Raw genomic sequence first — 20,596 nt, 5'->3', positions numbered from 1 at the left:
CGCGGGCGCGCCGGGCGCCAACCGCAACCCGAGCACGAACGTTCCGCGCCACGAACGTTCCGAGGCGGCCCGGGCGACAGCGATGAGGGACAAGCGACAACAATAAGGGCAAACGACAGCGCCGGCAGCGCCGCCGCGGCGCTTTTTGGGGCGAAAAAATTATATTTGAGGGATTTGTGTTAAAAAAAGTGAAAGAAATTAGTTCGCGCCGTGCCGGGCGGCGGAGAGGGCGCGACCCCCCCCCGGTGTCACCTTGAAAGTCGTCCCCCGCGTTGCCATGGCGACCCGGCGGGGCCTCGGGCCTGGGGGGGTTGACGGTGTTTAAATAATATTTAAATGGTGCTTAAGTCGTATAAAAATCGCGTTTAAGTCGTTAAAAATGCAGATTTTGTTTAAATAAATAACATGGAAATGTTGTTCAAATTGTAGGCTGCATAAACTCATCTAACGTGTATCATTTATATATTTATTAATGATATCATTTATTTATCTATGTTTATTATTTATACCAATTATTTATTTATATTTATTATTTATATAATTTATTATTTATATAATAATATATAGTATGTTATTTATGTCATTTATTTATATGTTAGTCTGTGTTATTTATAATCCAGGTGTTGCTTATGTAAATAACTAATCTATAAATATTACTGAAATCACGCTGTTAAAATCAGATAAAAGTCGTATAAAACCCTATAAATGTTCTAGAAATAAATGAGATATAAACGTTTTTCAAATCTTATTTTTTAACCCCCAAATAAAGTCATATAAAACCATATAAATGTAATATAAATAAGGGAGATATAAATTTAAAAAAATCAAATTAAAGCCGTGGAAACCCATATAAATGCAATATAAATAAATAAGATATAAATGTTCTCGTAATAAATGAGATATAAAAGGTTTTCAAATCTTATTTTTTAACCCCCAAATAAAGTCACATAAAACCATATAAATATAACATAAATAAAGGAGATATAAATTTTAAGAAATCAAATTAAAGCTGTGGAAACCCATATAAATGTAATATAAATAAATAAGATGTGAATGTTCTTCAAATCCCATTTTTAAAAATCGCGCTGAATTTATTGATATACATTTATATCAATAAATACCTCAGGAGTGTAATAGAAATAAATAGGATATAAAATGTTATTTAAACCACGTCGTTAAAAATCATATAAAAATCATATAAAAATCGTATAAAACCATATAAAAATCACATAAAACCCCATAAAAATAATATAAAATCTTACAAACCCTTATAAATGAGAGGTAAATTATAAATGTTCGCGGGTCGAAGGAGTTTAAAGAGGCTCCGGGGGGAGGTTTTAGGGTTAAACCGACACCGGGGTTTAATTTTAGGCCGGGTTTATCCCCGGGGTGAGGAGCAGAGGGCGCCGCGAGCTCACGGATGAGGGAGAACCGATCCCGCCGGGATGGGGCGTTTTCATGGAATCAGGGACTTCAAAATCCGTCTTGGACACTTCCCATGGACCAGCGGGATCCAACCCGGCCTTGGACACTCCCAGGGATGGGGAATCCTCTGGGAATTCCAGCCCAGGGCCTCCCCACCCTCCCAGGGAGGAATTTATCCCTGATATTCAATTTAAACCAGCACACGGAATCCTGGAATGGGTTGGGTGGGAAAGGACCTTAAATCCCATCCCATCCCCTCCCATCCCCTCCCATCCCATCCCATCCTTCCCATCAATCCCATCCCATCCCCTCCCATCCCCTCCCATCCCCTCCCATCCCCTCCCATCCCCTCCCATCCCATCCCATCCCATCCCATCCCATCCCATCTCATCCCATCCCAACCCATCCCATCCCATCCCATCTCATCCCATCCATCCCATCCCATCCCATCCCATCCCATCCCATCCCATCCCATCCCATCCCATCTCATCCCATCCATCCCATCCATCCCATCCCATCCATCCCATCCCATCAATCCCATCCCATCCCATCCCATCAATACCATCCCATCAATCCCATCCCATCCCCTCCCATCCCATCCATCCCATCCCATCCCATCAATCCCATCCCATCCCATCCCATCAATACCATCCCATCCATCCCATCCCATCCCATCCCATCCCATCCCATCCCATCCCATCCCATCCCACCTTTCCATGGGCAGGGACACCTCCCACCATCCCAGGGGAATCCAATCTGGCCTTGGACACTCCCAGGGATCCAGGGGCAGCCACAGCTCCTCTGGGAAATCCATCCCAGGGCCTCCCCACCCTCCCAGCCAGGAATTCCTTCCCAATATCCCACAGAAATCCCTCCTCTCTTAGTTCAGACCCATCCCTCGGAATCTCCCCGGGATCCTGGATGTGGGCAGGGCTCTGCCCCTCGGGAGTAATCCCATTTTTTATCCCTTTTATCCCAAACAATCCCATTTTTTATCCCTTTTATCCCCAACAATCCCATTTTTCATCCCTTTTTTCCCCCTCCCAGTGCCCTCCCTGCCCTTCCCAGCCTGTGCCTGCCAATCCCCCATGGATCATCAATAATCCCGGGATAAATCGACAGCCGGGGAGGGGTGGAAATTCCTCCTTTTCCACATTTATTTTGGAATTCCCGGGCGGAATTTTCCCTGCCAGGACCTTTCACCACCCCCATTTTGGTGCTCCGGGGTGTGCTCCCGGTGAGGCAGCAAATCCCTTAATTATCCCATCGGCTTCTCTTTCCCTTGTTTTCCCCGGGATTGAGTGTTCAGCAGAATTCCTTTAATCCCTGAGAAATCCCGCCGGGATTTGCCCGGGCGTGGCCTGGACGAGGGTTTTATTCCGGAGTTTATTTTTAAACTCGGGGTGTTAAAGGGGGGGGAGAAATCCAGGGATATTGGAGGGGATTGATCCACCTTTAGAGGGGTCAAATCCAGGGATATTGGAGGGGATTGATCCACCCCTGAGAGGGGTCAAATCCAGGGATATTGGAGGGGATTGATCCACCTATGGAGAGGTCAAATCCAGGGATATTGGAGGGGATTTATCTAACCTTGAGGGGGGAAAAATCCAGGGTTTTTGGGGTGATTTATCCACCTTTGGAGGGGTCAAATCCAGGGATATTGGAGGGGGTTGATCCACCTTTAGAGGGGTCAAATCCAGGGATATTGGAGGGGATTGATCCACCTTTGGAGGGGTCAAATCCAGGGATATTGAAGGGGATTGATCCACCCCTGAGAGGGGTCAAATCCAGGGATATTGAAGGGGATTGATCCACCCGTGAGAGGGGTCAAATCCAGGGATATTGGAGGGGATTTATCTAACCTTGAGGGGGGACAAATCCAGGGTTTTTGGGGTGATTTACCCACCCCCGAGGGTCTCAAATCCAGGTTTTTTGGGGTGATTTACCCACCCCCGAGGGTCTCAAATCCAGGTTTTTTGGGTGATTTACCCACCCCCGAGGGTCTCAAATCCAGGTTTTTTGGGTGATTTACCCACCCCCGAGGGTCTCAAATCCAGGTTTTTTGGGTGATTTACCCACCCCCGAGGGTCTCAAATCCAGGTTTTTTGGGGTGATTTACCCACCCCCGAGGGGCTCAAATCCGGGTTTTTTTGGGTGATTTATCCCCCCCTGAGGGGCTCAAATCCAGGGGTTTTGGGGGTGATTTACCCACCCCCGAGGGTCTCAAATCCAGTTTTTTTGGGTGATTAATCCACTCCTGAGGGGCTCAAATCCAGGTTTTTTGCGTGATTTACCCACCCCTGAGGGGTCAAATCCAGGTTTTTTTGTGATTTATCTCCCCCCCTCCCCCCCCCCCCCGAGGGGCTCAAATCCAGGTTTTTTGGGTGATTTATCCCCCCAAACCCCAGTACTCCCCCCGGGTGGAGTTTCTCGCTCTCCCTTCGGGCCGGGCCCGTTCCGTCTCGTTGCCTCTGCCCCGCCCGGAGCAGCAGGAAAAGCCCTCGGGGAGCTCTCGGTGAATTAATTCCGAACAATCCCCACCAGTTCCTGCTCTTTAATCGCCTCCTTCGCACCCGCGCGGCTCGGGCCGGGCTCTGCTCGCCCGCATTCCTGCATTTCCAGCCCGGCCTTTCCCTTTAACCCTTCCCTTCCCACGCTCCCTGCGGGATCCCCCGGCGGGGAGGGGCTTCTCCCACCCCCTTTTCCTCTGCCGAGGGCCTTTCCCTCCCCTTCTCTCGGGAGGAATCTCCCAGGGTTGTGCTTTGGGAGCCTGAGGTTTGTCAGGGCTTTTTTTCTGATCACATTTATTGTTTGTGCCTCAGTTATCGACCTGGTGAATTAATTGGGGCCAGGATTCCTAATCCTGCATCCCCCATCCCTAATCTCCCATCCCAATCCCTATCCCCCCCATCCCTAATCCTGCATCTCCACAATCCCTAATTCTCCATCCCCCAATCCCTGCATCCCCCCATCCCAATCCCTGCATCCCCCCATCTCTAACCCTGCATCCCCCCATCCCTAATCCTGCTCATTCCTTAACTTGCATCCCTGTATCCCTGCATTCTCCAATCCCTTCATCCCCCCATCCCAATCCCTGTATCCCCCATCCCAATCCCTGTATCCCCCCATCCCAATCCCTGCGTCCCCCCATCCCAATCCCTGTATCCCCCCATCCCTGCATCTCCCCATCCCTGTCCCTCCTCCCGCCGTTCCCGGTTTCCCCCATCCCGTCCCGTCCCTCTGCCGCCGCATTCCCGGTTTCCCCCGTGCATTCCCGGTTTCCCCCGTGCATTCCCGGTTTCCCCCGTGCATTCCCGTTTCCCCCGCGCATTCCCGGTTTCCCCCGTGCGGGGGGCCGGGAATGGTACCGCCCTGACTCCCTGGATGTTGCCAGAAGGTTGGAGCAGCGCCGGGAGCTGCGGCGGCTGAGCCGGGCCCGGCACATCCCGGGAAACGCGGCCGGGAAAGGCCAACATCCCGATCCCGCTCTCCATCCCGATCCCTATCCCGATCCTCATCCCCATCCCGATCCTCATCCCCATCCCGATCCCGCTCTCCATCCCGATCCCCATCCCGATCCCGCTCTCCATCCCGATCCCCATCCCGATCCCGATCCCCATCCCGATCCCCATCCCGATCCCCATCCCGATCCCCATCCCGAGCCCTCCCGCCGGGATCCGGGGCCATGACCCAGGGAAAGGTGAGGGGGGGGACGGGAAGGGCCCGTTCCCGATGCTGTAATTCCATGTTCGGGGGAGGGAAAGGGCGGGAAAGGGCGAGGGGGCTGAAGGAATAAAAGGGTTGGAGGGAGGGGGAGGGGGGAGAGGACCCCTGGGATGGGGGGAGGGGATGGAGGGGGAGGGGGGGAGGGGATGGAAGGGTTGGGGAGGGAAAGGGATGGAGGAGAGGGAGGGGATGGAGGGATATGGAGGGAGAGAGGGATTAAGGGAAGGGGATGGAGGGATGAGGGGAGGGAGGGGAGGGAGGGGATGGAGGGATATGGAGGGATGGAAGGGGATGGAGGGATATGGAGGGATATGGAGGGATGAGGGATATGGAGGGGTGGAAAGGGATGGAGGGAGGAAGGGAAAGGGATGGAGGGATGAGGGGAGGGAGGGGATGGAGTGATATGGAGGGAGAGAGGGATGAAGGGAAGGGGATGGAGGGATGAGGGGAGGGAGGGGATGGAGGGATATGGTGGGGTGGAAGGGGATGGAGGGATATGGAGGGAAAGAGGGATGAAGGGGATGGAGGGATATGGAGGGATGGAGGGATGAAGGGGATGGAGGAGTGGAAGGGGATGGAGGATGAGGGGGGAAGGGGATGGAGGGATATGGAGGGGTGGAAAGGGATGGAGGGATGGAAGAGGATGGACAGATGAGGGGGGAAGGGGATGGAGGGATATGGAGGGATAAGGAGGGATGAGGGATATGGTGGGGTGGAAAGGGAGGGAGGAAGAGAAGGGGATGGAGGGATAAGGGGAGGGAGGGGATGGAGGGATATGGAGGGGTGGAAAGGGATGAAGGGGACGGAAGGGGATGGAGGGATGAGGGGAGGAAGGGGATGGAGGGATGAGGGGAGGAAGGGGATGGAGGGATGGAAAGGGATAAGGGGTGGAAGGGGACGGAGGGAAAAGGGGAGGAAGGGGATGGAGGGACATGGGGGTGAAGGGACTGGGGGGCTGAGGGGGGTAAAGGATGAGGGGCTGGGGATGGAACGGGATGGAGGGACTGGGGTGGAACGGGATGAGGGGCTGAGGGAGAAAGGGGTGGGGTTTGGGGCTGGAGATGGAAGGGGAACCACTTTGGGGGGGGGTTGGGATTTGGGGCTTGGGGCTGGTTTGGGGATTTGGGCTGGTTTGGGGATTTGGGGCTGGTTTGGGGTTGGGGCTGGTTTGGGATTTGGGGCTGGTTTGGGGTTGGTTTGGGGTTTGGGGGCTGGTTTGGGGTTGGGGCTGTGGTTTGGGGATTGGGGCTGGTTTGGGATTGGGGGCTGGTTTGGGGTTGGGGTTGGTTTGGGGTTGGGGCTGGTTTGGGGTTGGGGCTGGTTTGGGATTGGGGGTTGGTTTGGGATTGGGGGCTGGTTTGGGGTTTGGGGCTGGTTTGGGGTTGGTTTGGGGTTTGGGGGCTGGTTTGGGGTTGGGGCTGGTTTGGGATTGGGGGCTGGTTTGGGGTTGGGGTTGGTTTGGGGTTGGGGCTGGTTTGGGGTTGGGGCTGGTTTGGGGTTTGGGGCTGGTTTGGGGTTTGGGGACTGGTTTGGGGGTTGGGGACTGGTTTGGGGTTTGGGGCTGGTTTGGGGTTTGGGGACTGGTTTGGGGTTTGGGGGCTGGTTTGGGGTTGGGGCTGTGGTTTGGGGATTGGGGCTGGTTTGGGATTGGGGGCTGGTTTGGGATTGGGGGCTGGTTTGGGGTTTGGGGCTGGTTTGGGGTTGGTTTGGGGTTTGGGGGCTGGTTTGGGGTTGGGGCTGGTTTGGGATTGGGGGCTGGTTTGGGGTTGGGGTTGGTTTGGGGTTGGGGCTGGTTTGGGGTTGGGGCTGGTTTACAATTTGGGGCTGGTTTGGGATTTGGGGCTGGTTTGGGGGTTGGGGTTGGTTTGGGATTTGGGGCTGGTTTGGGGAGTTGGGGGCTGGTTCCCAGCCTCTGATCCCTGCTCCTGGGGGTCCCTTCCCATCCCGCTGAGATTCCTGGGGGTCCCTTCCCACCCCGCTGGATTTCTTGGGGGTCCCTTCCCATCCCACCGGGATTCCCGGCTGCTTTGGGGCTGGTTTGGGGTCTCACCCCTGTCCCTCTCTCCCTGTTTTCCGCAGCTCTCCGTGTCCCACAAACCCCCCGAGGGGCAGGGGGTGTACAAGGACACCCCCGCGGCCCCCCCGGACCCCCCGTCCTACGAGGAGGCCACGGCAGGAGAAGGGATGAAGGCCGGGAATGTCACCCCCCCACCCCCCGGCTGGAATTTCGGGGATCCCGGTGAGTGAGGGGGGATGGACGGGGGGAGACCCCCGGGAGGGAGGAGAGACCCCCCGGGGGGGGGAACGGGATGAAGGGGATGCAGGAGGGAGGGAAAACAGGGATAAGGGGCAAATAGGGATAAGGGGGAAGAGGGATGGGGGGGAAATAGGGATAAAGGGGAAAGAGGGATGGGGGAAGAGGGATGGGGGAGAAACAGGGATAAGGGGAACAGGGATAAGGGGGAAATAGGGATAAGGGGAGCAGGGATAAGGGGGAAATAAGGATAAGGGGAAATAGGGATAAGGGGAACAGGGATAAGGGAGGAAATAGGAGTGAGGGGAATCAGGGATAAGGGGAAGCAGGAATAAGGGGGGAAATAGGGATAAGGGGGGAAATAGGGATAAGGGGAACAGGAATAAAGGGGAAGCAGGGATAAAAGGGATGGGGAGAAATGGGGATAAGGGGAAACAGGGATAAAGGGGAAGCAGGGATGGGGGAAAGAGGGATAAGGGGGGAAATGGGGATAAGGGGAACAGGGATAAAGGGGAAGTAGGGATGGGGGAAGCAGGGATGGGGGAAAACAGGGATAAGGGGGGAAACTGGGATAAGGGGGGAATGGATGAGGGGAAGCAGGGATAAAGGGGAAACAGGGATAAGGGGGAACAGGGATAAAGGGGAAGCAGGGATAAAGGGAAAGCAGGGATAAAGGGGAAACAGGGATAAGGGGGAACAGGGATACAGCAGTGGGGTGCAGGAAAACCTGGAAATGTGGGAGCTGCGATCCCTGCCCGGGTCAGATCCAGCTCCGGCAGCCGGGGCGGGAATTCCCAGGGTGGGATTTGACCGGTGCCATTCCCAGGCCCCGGGAGCGGGGAATTCCCGGGGGACACGGAGCCGCTCGGGCCCCTGGGCTGGGACGACGGGAACGTCCGCAGGCTCTTCGTCAGGAAGGTGAGCGACATTCCCGGCGGGATGGGAGGGGCCCGGGCGGCATTCCCGGCGGGATGGATCCCAAGGGAGCCCCGGGAGGGGCATTCCCGGTGGGATGGGAGGGGCATTCCCGGTGGCATTCCCGGTGGGATGGATCCCAGGGGAGCCCCGGGAGGGGAATTCCCGGCGGGATGGATCCCAAGGGAGCTCCGGGAGGGCCATTCCCGGCGGGATGGGAGGGGCTCAGGCGGCATTCCCAGCGGGATGGATCCCAAGGGAGCCCCGGGAGGGGCATTCCCAGCGGGATGGATCCCAAGGGAGCCCCGGGAGGGGCATTCCCGGCGGGATGGATCCCAAGGGAGCCGCTCTTCCCGCAGGTTTATGCGCTCCTGCTGCTGCAGCTCCTGCTCACCACGGGGGTCGTGGCCTTGTTCACCTTCTGGTGGGTGCGGGGGAATCCCGGGAATACGGATCCCGATCCAGGGACATCCCTGGGAATACAGATCCCAATGCAGGGATATCCCTGGGAATACAGATCCCAATCCAGGGCTAGGATACAGCACAGATCCCAATCCATGGACATCCCTGGGAATGCAGATTCCAATCCATGGCTGGATTATCCCCAGGAACACAGATCCCAATCCAGGGCTGGATCATCCCCTGGGAATGCAGATCCCAATCCATGTACATCCCTGGGAACACAGATCCCAATCCAGGGCTGGATCATCCCTGGGAACACAGATCCCAATCCATGGACATCCCCGGGAACACAGATCCCAATCCAGGGCTGGGATACAGCCCAGATCCCAACCCAGGGAATTGTTACATCCCTGGGAACACAGATCCCAATCCAGAGACATCCCTGGGAACACAGATCCCGATCCAGGGACATCCCTGGGAACTCAGATCCCAATCCAGGGACATCCCTGGGAACTCAGATCCCAATCCAGGGACATCCCTGGGAACACAGATCCCAATCCAGGGACATCCCTGGGAATACAGATCCCGATCCATGGATATCCCTGGGAACACAGATCCCGATCCAGGGCTGGATCATCCCCTGGGAAAAGAGATCCCAATCCATGGACATCCCCGGGAACACAGATCCCAATCCAGGGCTGGGATACAGCCCAGATCCCAACCCAGGGAATTGTTACATCCCTGGGAACACAGATTCCAATCCAGAGACATCCCCGGGAACACAGATCCCAATCCATGGATATCCCTGAGAACAAAGATCCCAATCCAGGGAATTGTTACATCCCTGGGAACACAGATCCCAATCCAGGGACATCCCTGGGAACACAGATCCCAATCCAGGGCTGGATCATCCCCTGGGAACACAGATCCCAATCCAGGGCTGGATCATCCCCTGGGAACACAGATCCCAATCCAGGGCTGGATCATCCCCTGGGAACACAGATCCCAATCCAGGGCTGGATCATCCCTGGGAACACAGATCCCAATCCAGGGCCGGATCACAGCCCAGATCCCAACCCAGGGATTTTATTCCCGCTGGGGCTGTTCCAGGGGTCCATCCAGTGGGAAAATGGGTGGGAATTGGCCACTGGACCCTTCCCACTGATCCCTTTTCCCTCTTTCCCGCAGTGATCCCGTCAAGGGCTACATCCAGACCCACCCCGCCTGGTACTGGGCTTCCTAGTGAGTATTCCTGCTTTTCCAGCGGCTCGGGATGAGCTCTGGGATGGGTGGGAAGTGCCTCCAACTTCCCAGGGGAAGGATCAGCCCGAGGGTGTCCCGGGAAGGCCCTGGAATTCTGGAATGGGGGGGGGGGAGGGGTTGAAGATCATCCCGTGGGATGGATGATCCCAAAATCCCAGGCCTTGGAAAATCCCAGGGATGGGGAGTGCCCGGATTCCCTCTGGGAAATGCGATTCCTGAGGCGGGAAGGTGGGAAATCTCCCTCTGGATGAGCGGGAGATGGGGGGGATGGTCGGGATCCCAAACACTTCCCAAAAAAAATAAAGGGCTCTGGGAACCAGGGATGACGCCAAAACCTGGGAATTGGCTGCAGAGGACCAGGGAAAAGGGGGATTTTCCAGGGAATGGTGCAGAACCCCAGGTGGGAGACCTGGAAGTGGGCCTGGGATGACCTGGAGGCTGAATTTTTGGGATTGTTCCCTGGGAAGTTCCAAAAACCGGGGTCAAAGTCAACCCCTGGGAATTGGCGGCAGAAAACCAGGGAAAAGTGGGGATATTCCAGGAACTGGGATGGGAATGGGATGGGAACTGGGATGGGAATGGGATGGGAGATGGAATGGGAATGGGATGGGAATGGGATGGGAACTGGGATGGAACTGGGATGGGAATGGGAATGGGATGGGAATCCGATGGGAATGGGATGGGAATGGGGATGGGAACTGGGATGGGAATGGGATGGGAATGGGATGGGAATGGGATGGGAACTGGGATGGGAATGGGATGGGAATGGGATGGGAATGGGATGGGAGAGATGGGAATTTCCCCCCCCCCTCCCTGGCTTGACTTTCCCTCCCCAAATTCCTTCTCCTTCCCCAAATTCCTTCTCCTTCCCGAAATTCCAGCGCCGTTTTCTTCCTCACCTACCTGATCCTGGCCTGCTGCTCCGGCCTCAGGTAACCTCTTCCCTTGGGAATTCCCTTGGGAATTGCAGCCCCGGGAAGGGCAGCGGAACCTAATTCCCAGGAATTCCCTGGAATCATCCCTAATTCCCTGAAAGGGTTCCCCAATTCCCACAAATGGTCCCCAATTCCCTGGAATGGTCCCAAATTCCCTGGAATGATCCCTATTTCCCTGGAATGGTCAATAATTCCCTGGAATTGTCAGGAATTCCCCAGAATGGTTCCCACTTCCCTGAAATGGTCCCCAATTCCCTGGAACAGTCCCTAATTCCCTGGAATGATCGGGAATTCTCTGGAATCATCCTTAATTCCCTGGAATGGTCCGGAATTCCCCGTCCCCCCTGGCAGAGCATTCCCTGTTCCTTCCCTTCCAGGAGACGCTTCCCATGGAATCTGATCCTGCTCGGGATCTTCGTGAGTGGCAAAATCCGGGAGCATCCAGTGGGATCCATCCAAGGGCACATGGGGGCTGGAATTCACATGGAAAATGGGAATCTCCACCTGGGATTGCCCCGGGATTGGGGGTGGGATTGGGATGGGAAAGGCGGGAAAAGGGAGAATCCGGTTGGGGAAAAAATGGGGGGAATCAGCACTGGGAGAATGGTAGGAATGGGGTGGGAATGGGAATGGGATGGGAATGGGGTGGGAATGGGGTGGGAATGGGAATGGGGTGGGAATGGGAATGGGAATGGGAATGGGATGGGAATGGGGATGGAAAGGGGGTGGGAATGGGAATGGGGTGGGAATGGGAATGGGGATGGGAATGAGAATGGGGATGGGAATGAGAATGGGGTGGAAAAGGGAATGGGGTGGAAAAGGGAATGGGGTGGGAATGGGAATGGGGTGGGAATGGGGTGGGAATGGGATGGGAATGGGGTGGGAATGGGAAGGGGGTGGGAATGGGAATGGGGTGGGAATGGGATGGGGATGGGATGGGAATGGGATGGGAATGGAGATGGGGTGGGAACGGGATGGGAATGCGAATGGAATGGGAATGGAGATGGGAATGGGGTGGGAATGGAATGGGAATGGGATGGGAATGGGGTGGGAATGGGGTGGGAATGGGAATGGGAATGGGATGGGAACGGGGATGGAGAGATGGGAACTGGGGTGGGACTGGGATGGGAACTGGGATCAGACTCAGGCTCCCGTTCCCGGAGGATCAGGAGGAGCCGCTCCCGAATCCTCCCCCTTTTCCCTGGGATTGGGGCTTTTCCCGGGATCCCATCCCTGACCCGGCTCCATCCCTTTTCCAGACCCTGTCCCTGGCCTACCTCACTGCCATGCTCTCCAGGTGGGTCCTTCCCAAAAAAATTCCTTATTCCTGGAATCCCCAGCCCCCCCTGCCCTCCCTGGGGTCATCCCAGCCCCAACTTCCCTGGGAATGGGGTTTTTCCGGAAGCTTCCCAAGCCCTGGGGGTGTCCCTGTCACAAGGGGGGAGTTCTGTGATCCCAAATCCTTTGGGAGAGCCCCAGAGATCCCGGGAATCCCGGAATAAGGGGCTGGAAGGGCTGGAGGTGACTCCCAGCGATCCCAAATTTCCCACTGAGCAGAGACAGGGAATGTTTTCCAGGAGTTTTGGGATTTTAGAGCCCCACCCTCCTGCTCCTTCCTGCTTGTTTTCCCTGGGAATCTGCTCCCGGCCCTGGATCCTGTGGGATGAGTGGGGGGGGATTTATGGATGTGCTGGGATAAAGGAAATCATGGATTCAGCAGCTCCAGGGGGGAAACTCCAGGGACGGCCCACAAATCCCACAGATCCCACAAATCCTACCCCAGGAATGTCCCACAAATCCCACAAATCCCAATCCAGGGATTTCACATGAATCCCACAAATCCCACCCCAGGAATGTGTCAAAAATCCCACAAATCCCATTCCAGGGATGGCCCACAAATCCCAAAAATCCCACCCCAGGGATGGACCAAAGTCCCACAAATCCCAACCCAGGGATGCGTCAAAAATCCCACAAATCCCACTCCAAGAATGTCCCACAAATCCCACAAATCCCATTCCAGGGATTTCACACAAATCCTACAAATCCCAGTCCGGGAATGGGTCGAAAATCCCACAAATCCCAGCCTGGGAATGTCCCACAAATCCCATCCCACAAATTCCTCTCCAAGGGTGTCCAACAAATCCCACAGTCCCACCCCAGGGACACATTCCATGTTTTCTGGGATATTCCAGACCCTCTGGACACATTCCATGTCCTTGGAATATTCCAGAGCCCTCTGGACACACTCCATGTTTTCTTGGAATATTCCAGACCCTTTGGACACATTCCATGTCCTTGGAATATTCCAGAGCCCTCTGGTCACATTCCATGTTTTCTGGGATATTCCAGAGCCCTCTGGACACATTCCATGTCCTTGGAATATTCCAGAGCCCTCTGGACACAGGGATGTCCTGCTGGATCAGGGCCCTTCCAACTGCCCCATCCCGGGATTCCAGGATTCCATAGGAATTTCCCCCCCCCAGGCCCTCCCTCCTCCCCTTGGATTTTAACCCCGGACAAAACCCCCTCCGACCTTTTCCCACCTTTCCTTTTCCAAGCATTCCGGGGGGAATTTCGGGAATTCGGCCCCCCTGCATTCCTGTCCCTCTGGAATTCCCCCGGGGTGGGATTTTCCCGGTTTTTTTTCCAGCTATTACGACACCAAGGCGGTGCTGCTGTGCCTGGGAATCACGGCCCTCGTGTGCCTGGGAATCTCCATCCTCAGCTTCCAGAGCAAGGTGGGATCAGGGGCGGCATTCCCAGGGAAAGAGCTCCCTCTGGGGGGTTACACGGGAATTTTGGGAGCGTTGGGATGTGCCGGGAGGGGCTGGAAGGGGCTCCAAGGGGGTAAAAATGGGATTTGGGGAGGATTGGGATGTGCCAGGCCTGGAAACAGGGCTGGAAGATGAGGAAGTTTGGGATAATCTGGGATTTTGGGATGTGTCCAAGGGGTAGATGGGGCTGGAAGATGGGAAAGTTTGGAATAAACTGGGATTTTGGGAGTGTTGGGATGTGTCCAAGGGGTGCAGATGGAGCTGGAAGAGGCTGAAGTTTGGGATAAACTGGGATTTGGGAGTGTTGGGATGTGTCCAAGGGATGCACATGGGGCTGGGAGAGGTTGAAATTTGGGATAAACTGGGATTTGGGGAGGGCTTGGATGTGCCAGGTGGGGCTGGAAGGGGCTCCAAGGGGGTAAAAACGGGATTTGGGGAGGATTGGGATGTGCCAGGCCCAGAAACGGGACTGGGAGATGAGGAAGTTTGGGATAATCTGGGATTTGGGGAACATTGGGATGTGTCCAAGGGGTGCAGATGGGGCTGGAAGAGGCTGAAATTTGGGATAATGTGGGAATTTTGGGAGGATTGGGAGGTTCCAGGTGTGTGGATGGGGCTGGGAGACGCTGAAATTTGGGATAATGTGGGATTTTGGGAATGTTGGGATGTGTCCAAGGGGTAGGTGGGGCTGGAAGAGGCTGAAATTGGTATAATCTGGGATTTTGGGAGCGTTGGGATGTGTCCAAGGGGTGCAGATGGAGCTGGGAGAGGCTGAAGTTTGGGATAAACTGGGATTTTGGTGGATTGGGATGTGTCCAAGGGGTAGATGGGGCTGGAAGAGGCTGAAATTTGGGATAACGTGGGATTTTGGGAGCGTTGGGATGTGCCAGGTGGGGCTGGAAGAGTTTCCAAGGGGGTAAAAATGGGATTTGGGGAGGATTGGGATGTGCCAGGCCTGGAAACAGGGCTGGAAGACAAGGAAGTTTGTGATAATCTGGGATTTTGGGAGTGTTGGGATGTGGCCAAGGGGTGCAGATGGGGCTGGGAGCGGCTGAAATTTGGGATAAACTGGGATTTGAGGAGGGCTTGGATGTGCCAGGTGGGGCTGGAAGGGGCTCCAAGGGGGTAAAAATGGGATTTTGGGGAACGTTGGGATGTGTCCAAGGGGTAGGTGGGGCTGGAAGAGGCTGAAGTTTGGGATAATCTGGGATTTGGGGAGGACTGGGATGTGCCAGGTGGGGCTGGAAGGGACTCCAAGGGAGTAAAAACGGGATTTGGGGAGGATTGGGATGTGTCCAAGGGGTGCAGATGGGGCTGGGAGTGGCTGAAATTTGGGATAATGTGGGATTTTGAGAGTGTTGGGATGTGTCCAAGGGATGCACATGGGGCTGGGAGAGGTTGAAATTTGGGATAAACTGGGATTTGAGGAGGGCTGGGATGTGCCAGGTGGGGCTGGAAGGGGCTCCAAGGGGGTAAAAATGGGATTTTGGGGAACGTTGGGATGTGTCCAAGGGGTAGGTGGGGCTGGAAGAGGCTGAAGTTTGGGATAATCTGGGATTTGGGGAGGACTGGGATGTGCCAGGTGGGGCTGGAAGGGACTCCAAGGGAGTAAAAACGGGATTTGGGGAGGATTGGGATGTGTCCAAGGGGTGCAGATGGGGCTGGGAGTGGCTGAAATTTGGGATAATGTGGGATTTTGAGAGTGTTGGGATGTGTCCAAGGGATGCACATGGGGCTGGGAGAGGTTGAAATTTGGGATAAACTGGGATTTGAGGAGGGCTGGGATGTGCCAGGTGGGGCTGGAAGGGGCTCCAAGGGGGTAAAAATGGGATTTGGGGAGGATTGGGATGTGCCAGGCCTGGAAGACAAGGAAGTTTGGGATAATCTGGGATTTGGGAGCATTGGGATGTGTCCAAGGGATGCACATGGGGTTGGAAGAGGTTGAAGTTTGGGATAATCTGGGATCTGGGGAGAGCTGGGATGTGTCCAAGGTGTAAATGGGGCTGGAAGAGGCTGAAATTGGGATAAACTGGGATTTGGGGAGGGCTTGGATGTGCCAGGTGGGGCTGGAAGGGGCTCCAAGGGGGTAAAAAAGGGATTTGGGAAGGATTGGGATGTGTCCAAAGGATGTAGATGGGGCTAGGAGAGGATGAAGTTTGGGATAACCTGGGATTTGGGGAGGACTGGGAGGATTTGGGAAGTGTTTGGCCCCGTGGAAGAGGAGGAGGGGGAGGAGGAGGAGGAGGAGGAGGAGGAGGAGGGGGAGGAGGAGGAGGAATTCCCGGTGCCGGGGGGGCTCCTGGGGCTCCTTTTCCCGGTGGGAAAAGCCCCGGCCTGGGATGTTTTCCCCCCTTCCAGCTGGATTTCACCTCGTGCCAGGGAATCCTGGCCGCTCTGCTCCTGGTCCTGCTCCTGGGGGGGATCCTGCTGGGCCTGCTCCTGCCCTACGGATACGTGAGTCGTTCCCAAAAAACCCAAACCCACCAAATGGGGGGGAAAAAATCCCAAAGGGGGGGAAAAAACTCTGAAAAGAGGCAAAAAAATGCAAATGGATAAAAAAAAACTTCTAAGAGAGGCAAAAAAAAACCCAAGTGGACAAAAAAAACCCAAAGGGACAAAAAAAAAACCCAAAGGGACAAAAAAAAAAACCAAATGGACAAAAAAACCAAAAATGGACAAAAAAACCCCAAATGGACAAAAAAAAAAACCTAAAGGGACAAAAAAAACCCCAAATGGACAAAAAAAACCCAAAGGGACAAAAAAAACCGAAATGGACAAAAAAACCCCAAATGGACAAAAAAAACCCAAATGGACAAAAAAAACCCCAAATGGACAAAGAAAAAACCAAATGGACAAAAAAAAACCCCAAATGGACAAAAAAAACCCAAAATGGACCAAAAAAACACCCAAATGGATAAAAAAAACCCCAAAGGGACAAAAAAACCTCAAATGGACAAATAAAAAACCCAAAGGGACAAAAAAAAACCCAAATGGACAAAAAAACCCCAAATGGACAAAAAAAAAAACAAATGGACAAAAAAACCCCAAAACCTTCCCGGAAGGGCTGGAATTGCCCCCTCCGAGCTGCAGCTCAGCCCCAAACCCTGCCCGGGCTAGTCCCGCCTAAACCCTTGAGCCGGGTCTAAGCCGGGTCTGAACTGGCCTAAACTGGGTCTAAGCTGAGTTTAAGGTGGGTTTAAGGCAGGTCTAAACAAGGCCTAAACCGGGGCTAAGCCGGGTCTAAGGCGGGTCTAAGGCAGGTCTGAGCCTGGTCTGAACTGGGTCTAAGCCAAGTCTAAGCCTGGTCTAAACTGGGTCTAAGGAGAGTCTAAGGTGGGTCTAAGGCGGGTCTAAGCCGGGTCTAAACTGGGCCTAAACTGGGTCCAAACCAGGTCTAAGTCGGGTCTAAACTGGGCCTAAACTGGGTCTAAGGTGGGTCTAAACCAGGTCTAAACCGGGTCTAAACTGGGTCTAAACCGAATCTAAGGTGGGTCTAAGGCGAGTCTAAGGCAGATCTAAGGTGGGTCTAAAGTGAATCTAAGGCAGGTCTAAACCAGGTCTAAGACAGGTCTAAACTGAGTTTAAGGCGGGTCTAAGACGGGTCTAAGCCTGGTCTAAGGTGGGTCTAAACTGGGACTAAGGAGAGTCTAAACCAGGTCTAAGGCAGGTCTAAACTGCATCTAAGCCAGGCTTAAGTGGGTCTAAGGCGGGTCTAAGGGGGGTCTAAGCCGGGTCTAAACTGTGTCTAAGGCGAGCCTAAGGCGGGTCTAAACCAAGTCTAAACCGGGTCCAAAACTGGTCTAAACCGGGCCTAAACCGGCCCTAAGTCGGGTCTAAGGTGGGTCTAAACTGCGTCTAAACCAGGTCTAAACTGGGTCTAAAGCAGGTCTAAGGCGGGTCTAAGGCTGGTCTATCCCCACAGGTGCCGTGGCTGCACGGGGTCTACGCTCTGCTCGGGGCCCTCGTCTTCTCCCTGGTGAGTGGGATCCTTGGGATGGGATGGGATGGGATGGGATGGGATGGGATGGGATGGGATGGGATGGGATGGGATGGGATGGGATGGGATGGGATGGGATGGATGGGATGGGATGGGATGGGATGGAGGGGATGGGATGGGATGGGATGGGATGGGATGGGATGGGATGGGATGGGATGGGATGGGTGGGATGGGATGGGATTTATGGGATGGGATGGGATGGATGGGATGGGATGGGATGGGATGGATGGGATGGGATGGATGGGATGGGATGGGATTTATGGGATGGGATTTATGGGATGGGATGGGATGGGATGGGATGGATGGGATGGGATGGGATGGGATGGGATGGGATGGGATGGGATGGGATGGGATGGGATGGGATGGGATGGGATGGATGGGATGGGATGGGATGGGAGCCTCCGGAGAGGAGAAAGCTCGGCCTAAACTCAGCTCAGCTCAGCTGATCCGGGCTCAAGGCTCCAGGGGAGGGAAGGAGGGAACGGGTCGAGTCGGGAGGGAACCAGCCAAGGGTTGGGGATGAGTTGGGAATTCCAGAGGGGCAGGAAGGCAGGGACAGGCCCTGATCTGGGATTAAGAGGCATCGGGGGGGTTTAACAGAGGTGGGAAAACCCCCAAAGCTTTTCTGCTTTTTCCAAACCCCAAAAAGTGTCTTTTCCCTCTTCTTCCCAAACCCCCAAAAGGTGGGGATTTTTTTCTCTTTTTTTGGGACTTTTTCCTCTTTTTTCCCAAGCCCCCAAAAGTAGCTTTTTTTCCTTTTTTGGGGGACTTTTTCCCAAGCCTAAAAAGTGACTTTTCCCTCTTTTCCCCAAACCCTAAAAAAGGGCTTTTCTGTCTTTATTCCAAGCCCCAAAAGGGGGCTTTTTTCTCTTTTGGGGGACTTTCCCCTCTTTTTCCAAAGCTCCCAAAAGTGGCTTTTTTTTTCTCTTTTGGGGGGACTTTTTCCCAAGCCTCAAAAAGAGGCTTTTCCCTCTTTATTCCAAGCCACCAAAAGGGGCTTTTTCCTCTTTTTCCCAAGCCCCCAAAAGTGGTGCTTTTTTTCTCATTTTTGGGGACTTTCCCCCTTCTTCCCAAACCCTAAAAAGGGGGTTTTTTTTCCTCTTTTTTGGGGAGCTTTTTCCTCTTTTTCCCAAGCCCCGAAAGTGACTCTTTTTCTCTTTTTTGGGGGACTTTTTCCTCTTTTTCCCCAAGCCCCAAAAGTGGCTTTTTGTCTCTTTTTTGGGGACTTTTCCCTCTTTTTTCCCAAACCCCCAAAAAGTAGCTTTTTTTCTCTTTTCTAGGGATTTTCCTCTCTTTTCTTCCCAAGCCCCCAAAAAGTAACTTTTTTTCTCTTTTCTGGAGATTTTCCCCTCTTTTTTCCCAACCCCCAAAAAGTGGCTTTTTCCTCCTTTTTGAGGACTTTTTCCCAAACCCCAAAAAGAGACTTTTCCCTTTTTCCCAAACCTAAAAAAAATGGCTTTCCCCTCTTTATTCCAAACCCCCAAAAGGGGCTTTTTTTCTCTTTTTCTGGGGAGAATTTTCCCTCTTTTTTTCCCAAGCCCCAGAGAGCAGCTGGAATTTTTTTCCTGGCTCCAGGGAGGCTCCAGGATCTCTCCTGCCCCCGGAGCCCTTTTCGCCTCATTCCCTGTGATTTATCCCTGGATTTCCCTCCGTCTTTCCCAGTTCCTGGCCCTGGACACGCAGCTGCTGCTGGGAACGCGCCGTTATTCCCTGAATCCCGAGGAATTCGTGTTCGGAGCCCTCAACATCTACCTGGACATCATCCACGTCTTCTCCTTCCTCCTGCAATTCCTGGGATCCAGCCGGGAATGAGGGAGCGGGGAGGGGCCTCTCCCTGCTGGAAGTGGGGAAATATCGGGAAAAAAGAGGGAAAAAAAGGGATAAAACCCCCCCGACCCCCCTTGGGAAGCGCCTTGGGAAGCTTTGGAAGTTTGTTTAGGCCGGAGAGCAAAGCTGGGCTTAAGTGTTGGGTGTCCCTGCTGCTCCCTCCGATCCCGCCGGGATCCAGCAATTCCAGGGTCTTCCCTGTTCAGGATCCAAGAATTCCAGGCTGGGAAGGCAGGAGAGCAGGATCTGCCCTCCAGGATCCCACAATTCCAGGGTCTTCCCTGTTCAGGATCCAACAATTCCAGGATCTTCTCTCTAGGATCCAAGAATTCCAGGCTGGGAAGGCGGGAGAGCAGGATCTGCCCTCCAGGATCCAAGAATTCCAGGGTCTTCCCTGTCCAGGATCCCACAATTCCAGGGTCTGCCCTCCAGGATCCCACAATTCCAGGGTCTTCCCTGTCCAGGATCCCACAATTCCAGGATCTGCCCCCCAGGATCCCACAATTCCAGGGTCTTCCCTGTCCAGGATCCAACAATTCCAGGATCTTCTCTCTAGGATCCCACAATTCCAGGCTGGGATCTCCCCTGTGCCAGAGGGGTCTGTGTCCCGTGGGATGTTGGAATGCCAGGAAAAAAACAGCATTTAGGGGAGGAAAGGAGGGAATTTTGGTCAAATCCTGGTGGGAAAAGCAGCTGAACTGAGAGGGGAGAGCAGGGAAAGCCTGGAATTGTCCTGGAAAAGTCCCAGGGAAGGATTATTCCCTGGAAATATCCCAGGGAAGGAATATTGCCTGGAAAAATCCCAGGGAGTTCCCATTGCCTGGAAATATCCCAGGGAAGGATTTTTGCCCAAAACGTCACCTAAAAACCCCCAAAAGCCAAGAATAACCTCCCCCCCCCCCCAAAAAAAAACCCCAAAAAACTCAAAACACCCCGGAAAAACCAAACAGGCAAAAACTCCCCCTCAGAAACAGGTAAAAAAACCCCAAAGAGACAAAAAAACACCAGATCAAAAAAAAAAACCCAAAGAGAAAACAACCCCAAACAGATTTAAAAAAAAAAAAAAAAAAAAGATTAA

The 20,596-nt window shown here is 54.1% G+C and overlaps 1 protein-coding gene across 1 annotated transcript; it reads left to right on the top strand.

The window, feature by feature from the left end:
• The first annotated feature begins 4,803 nt into the window (after positions 1-4,803).
• FAIM2 (Fas apoptotic inhibitory molecule 2) lies at positions 4,804-20,386 on the top strand. Its single transcript, XM_051768921.1, has 12 exons — positions 4,804-5,125; positions 7,231-7,390; positions 8,232-8,323; positions 8,680-8,744; positions 9,911-9,964; positions 10,867-10,917; positions 11,298-11,337; positions 12,180-12,217; positions 13,571-13,658; positions 16,053-16,148; positions 17,617-17,670; positions 19,354-20,386. Exons 1-12 carry the CDS (start codon positions 5,111-5,113, stop codon positions 19,501-19,503), a joined length of 903 nt encoding a protein of 300 aa, XP_051624881.1. The 5' UTR covers positions 4,804-5,110; the 3' UTR covers positions 19,504-20,386.
• Positions 20,387-20,596: the final 210 nt, after the last annotated feature.

This window comes from Manacus candei, unplaced genomic scaffold (assembly GCF_025592945.1).
Source record: "Manacus candei isolate 608988 ecotype Guabito, Panama unplaced genomic scaffold, ASM2559294v1 h1tg000098l, whole genome shotgun sequence".
Lineage (NCBI taxonomy): Eukaryota > Metazoa > Chordata > Aves > Passeriformes > Pipridae > Manacus > Manacus candei.
Note: the sequence above shows the minus strand (reverse complement) of the source record. Positions and strands in the feature narration are given on the sequence as shown.

Bases quoted from the DNA above. Each gene is read 5' to 3' on its own strand.
- FAIM2 (XM_051768921.1), top strand. The intron at 8,324-8,679 runs GTGAGCGACATT...CTCTTCCCGCAG, and splicing joins GCAGGCTCTTCGTCAGGAAG to GTTTATGCGCTCCTGCTGCT. The intron at 8,745-9,910 runs GTGGGTGCGGGG...TCTTTCCCGCAG, and splicing joins GTGGCCTTGTTCACCTTCTG to TGATCCCGTCAAGGGCTACA.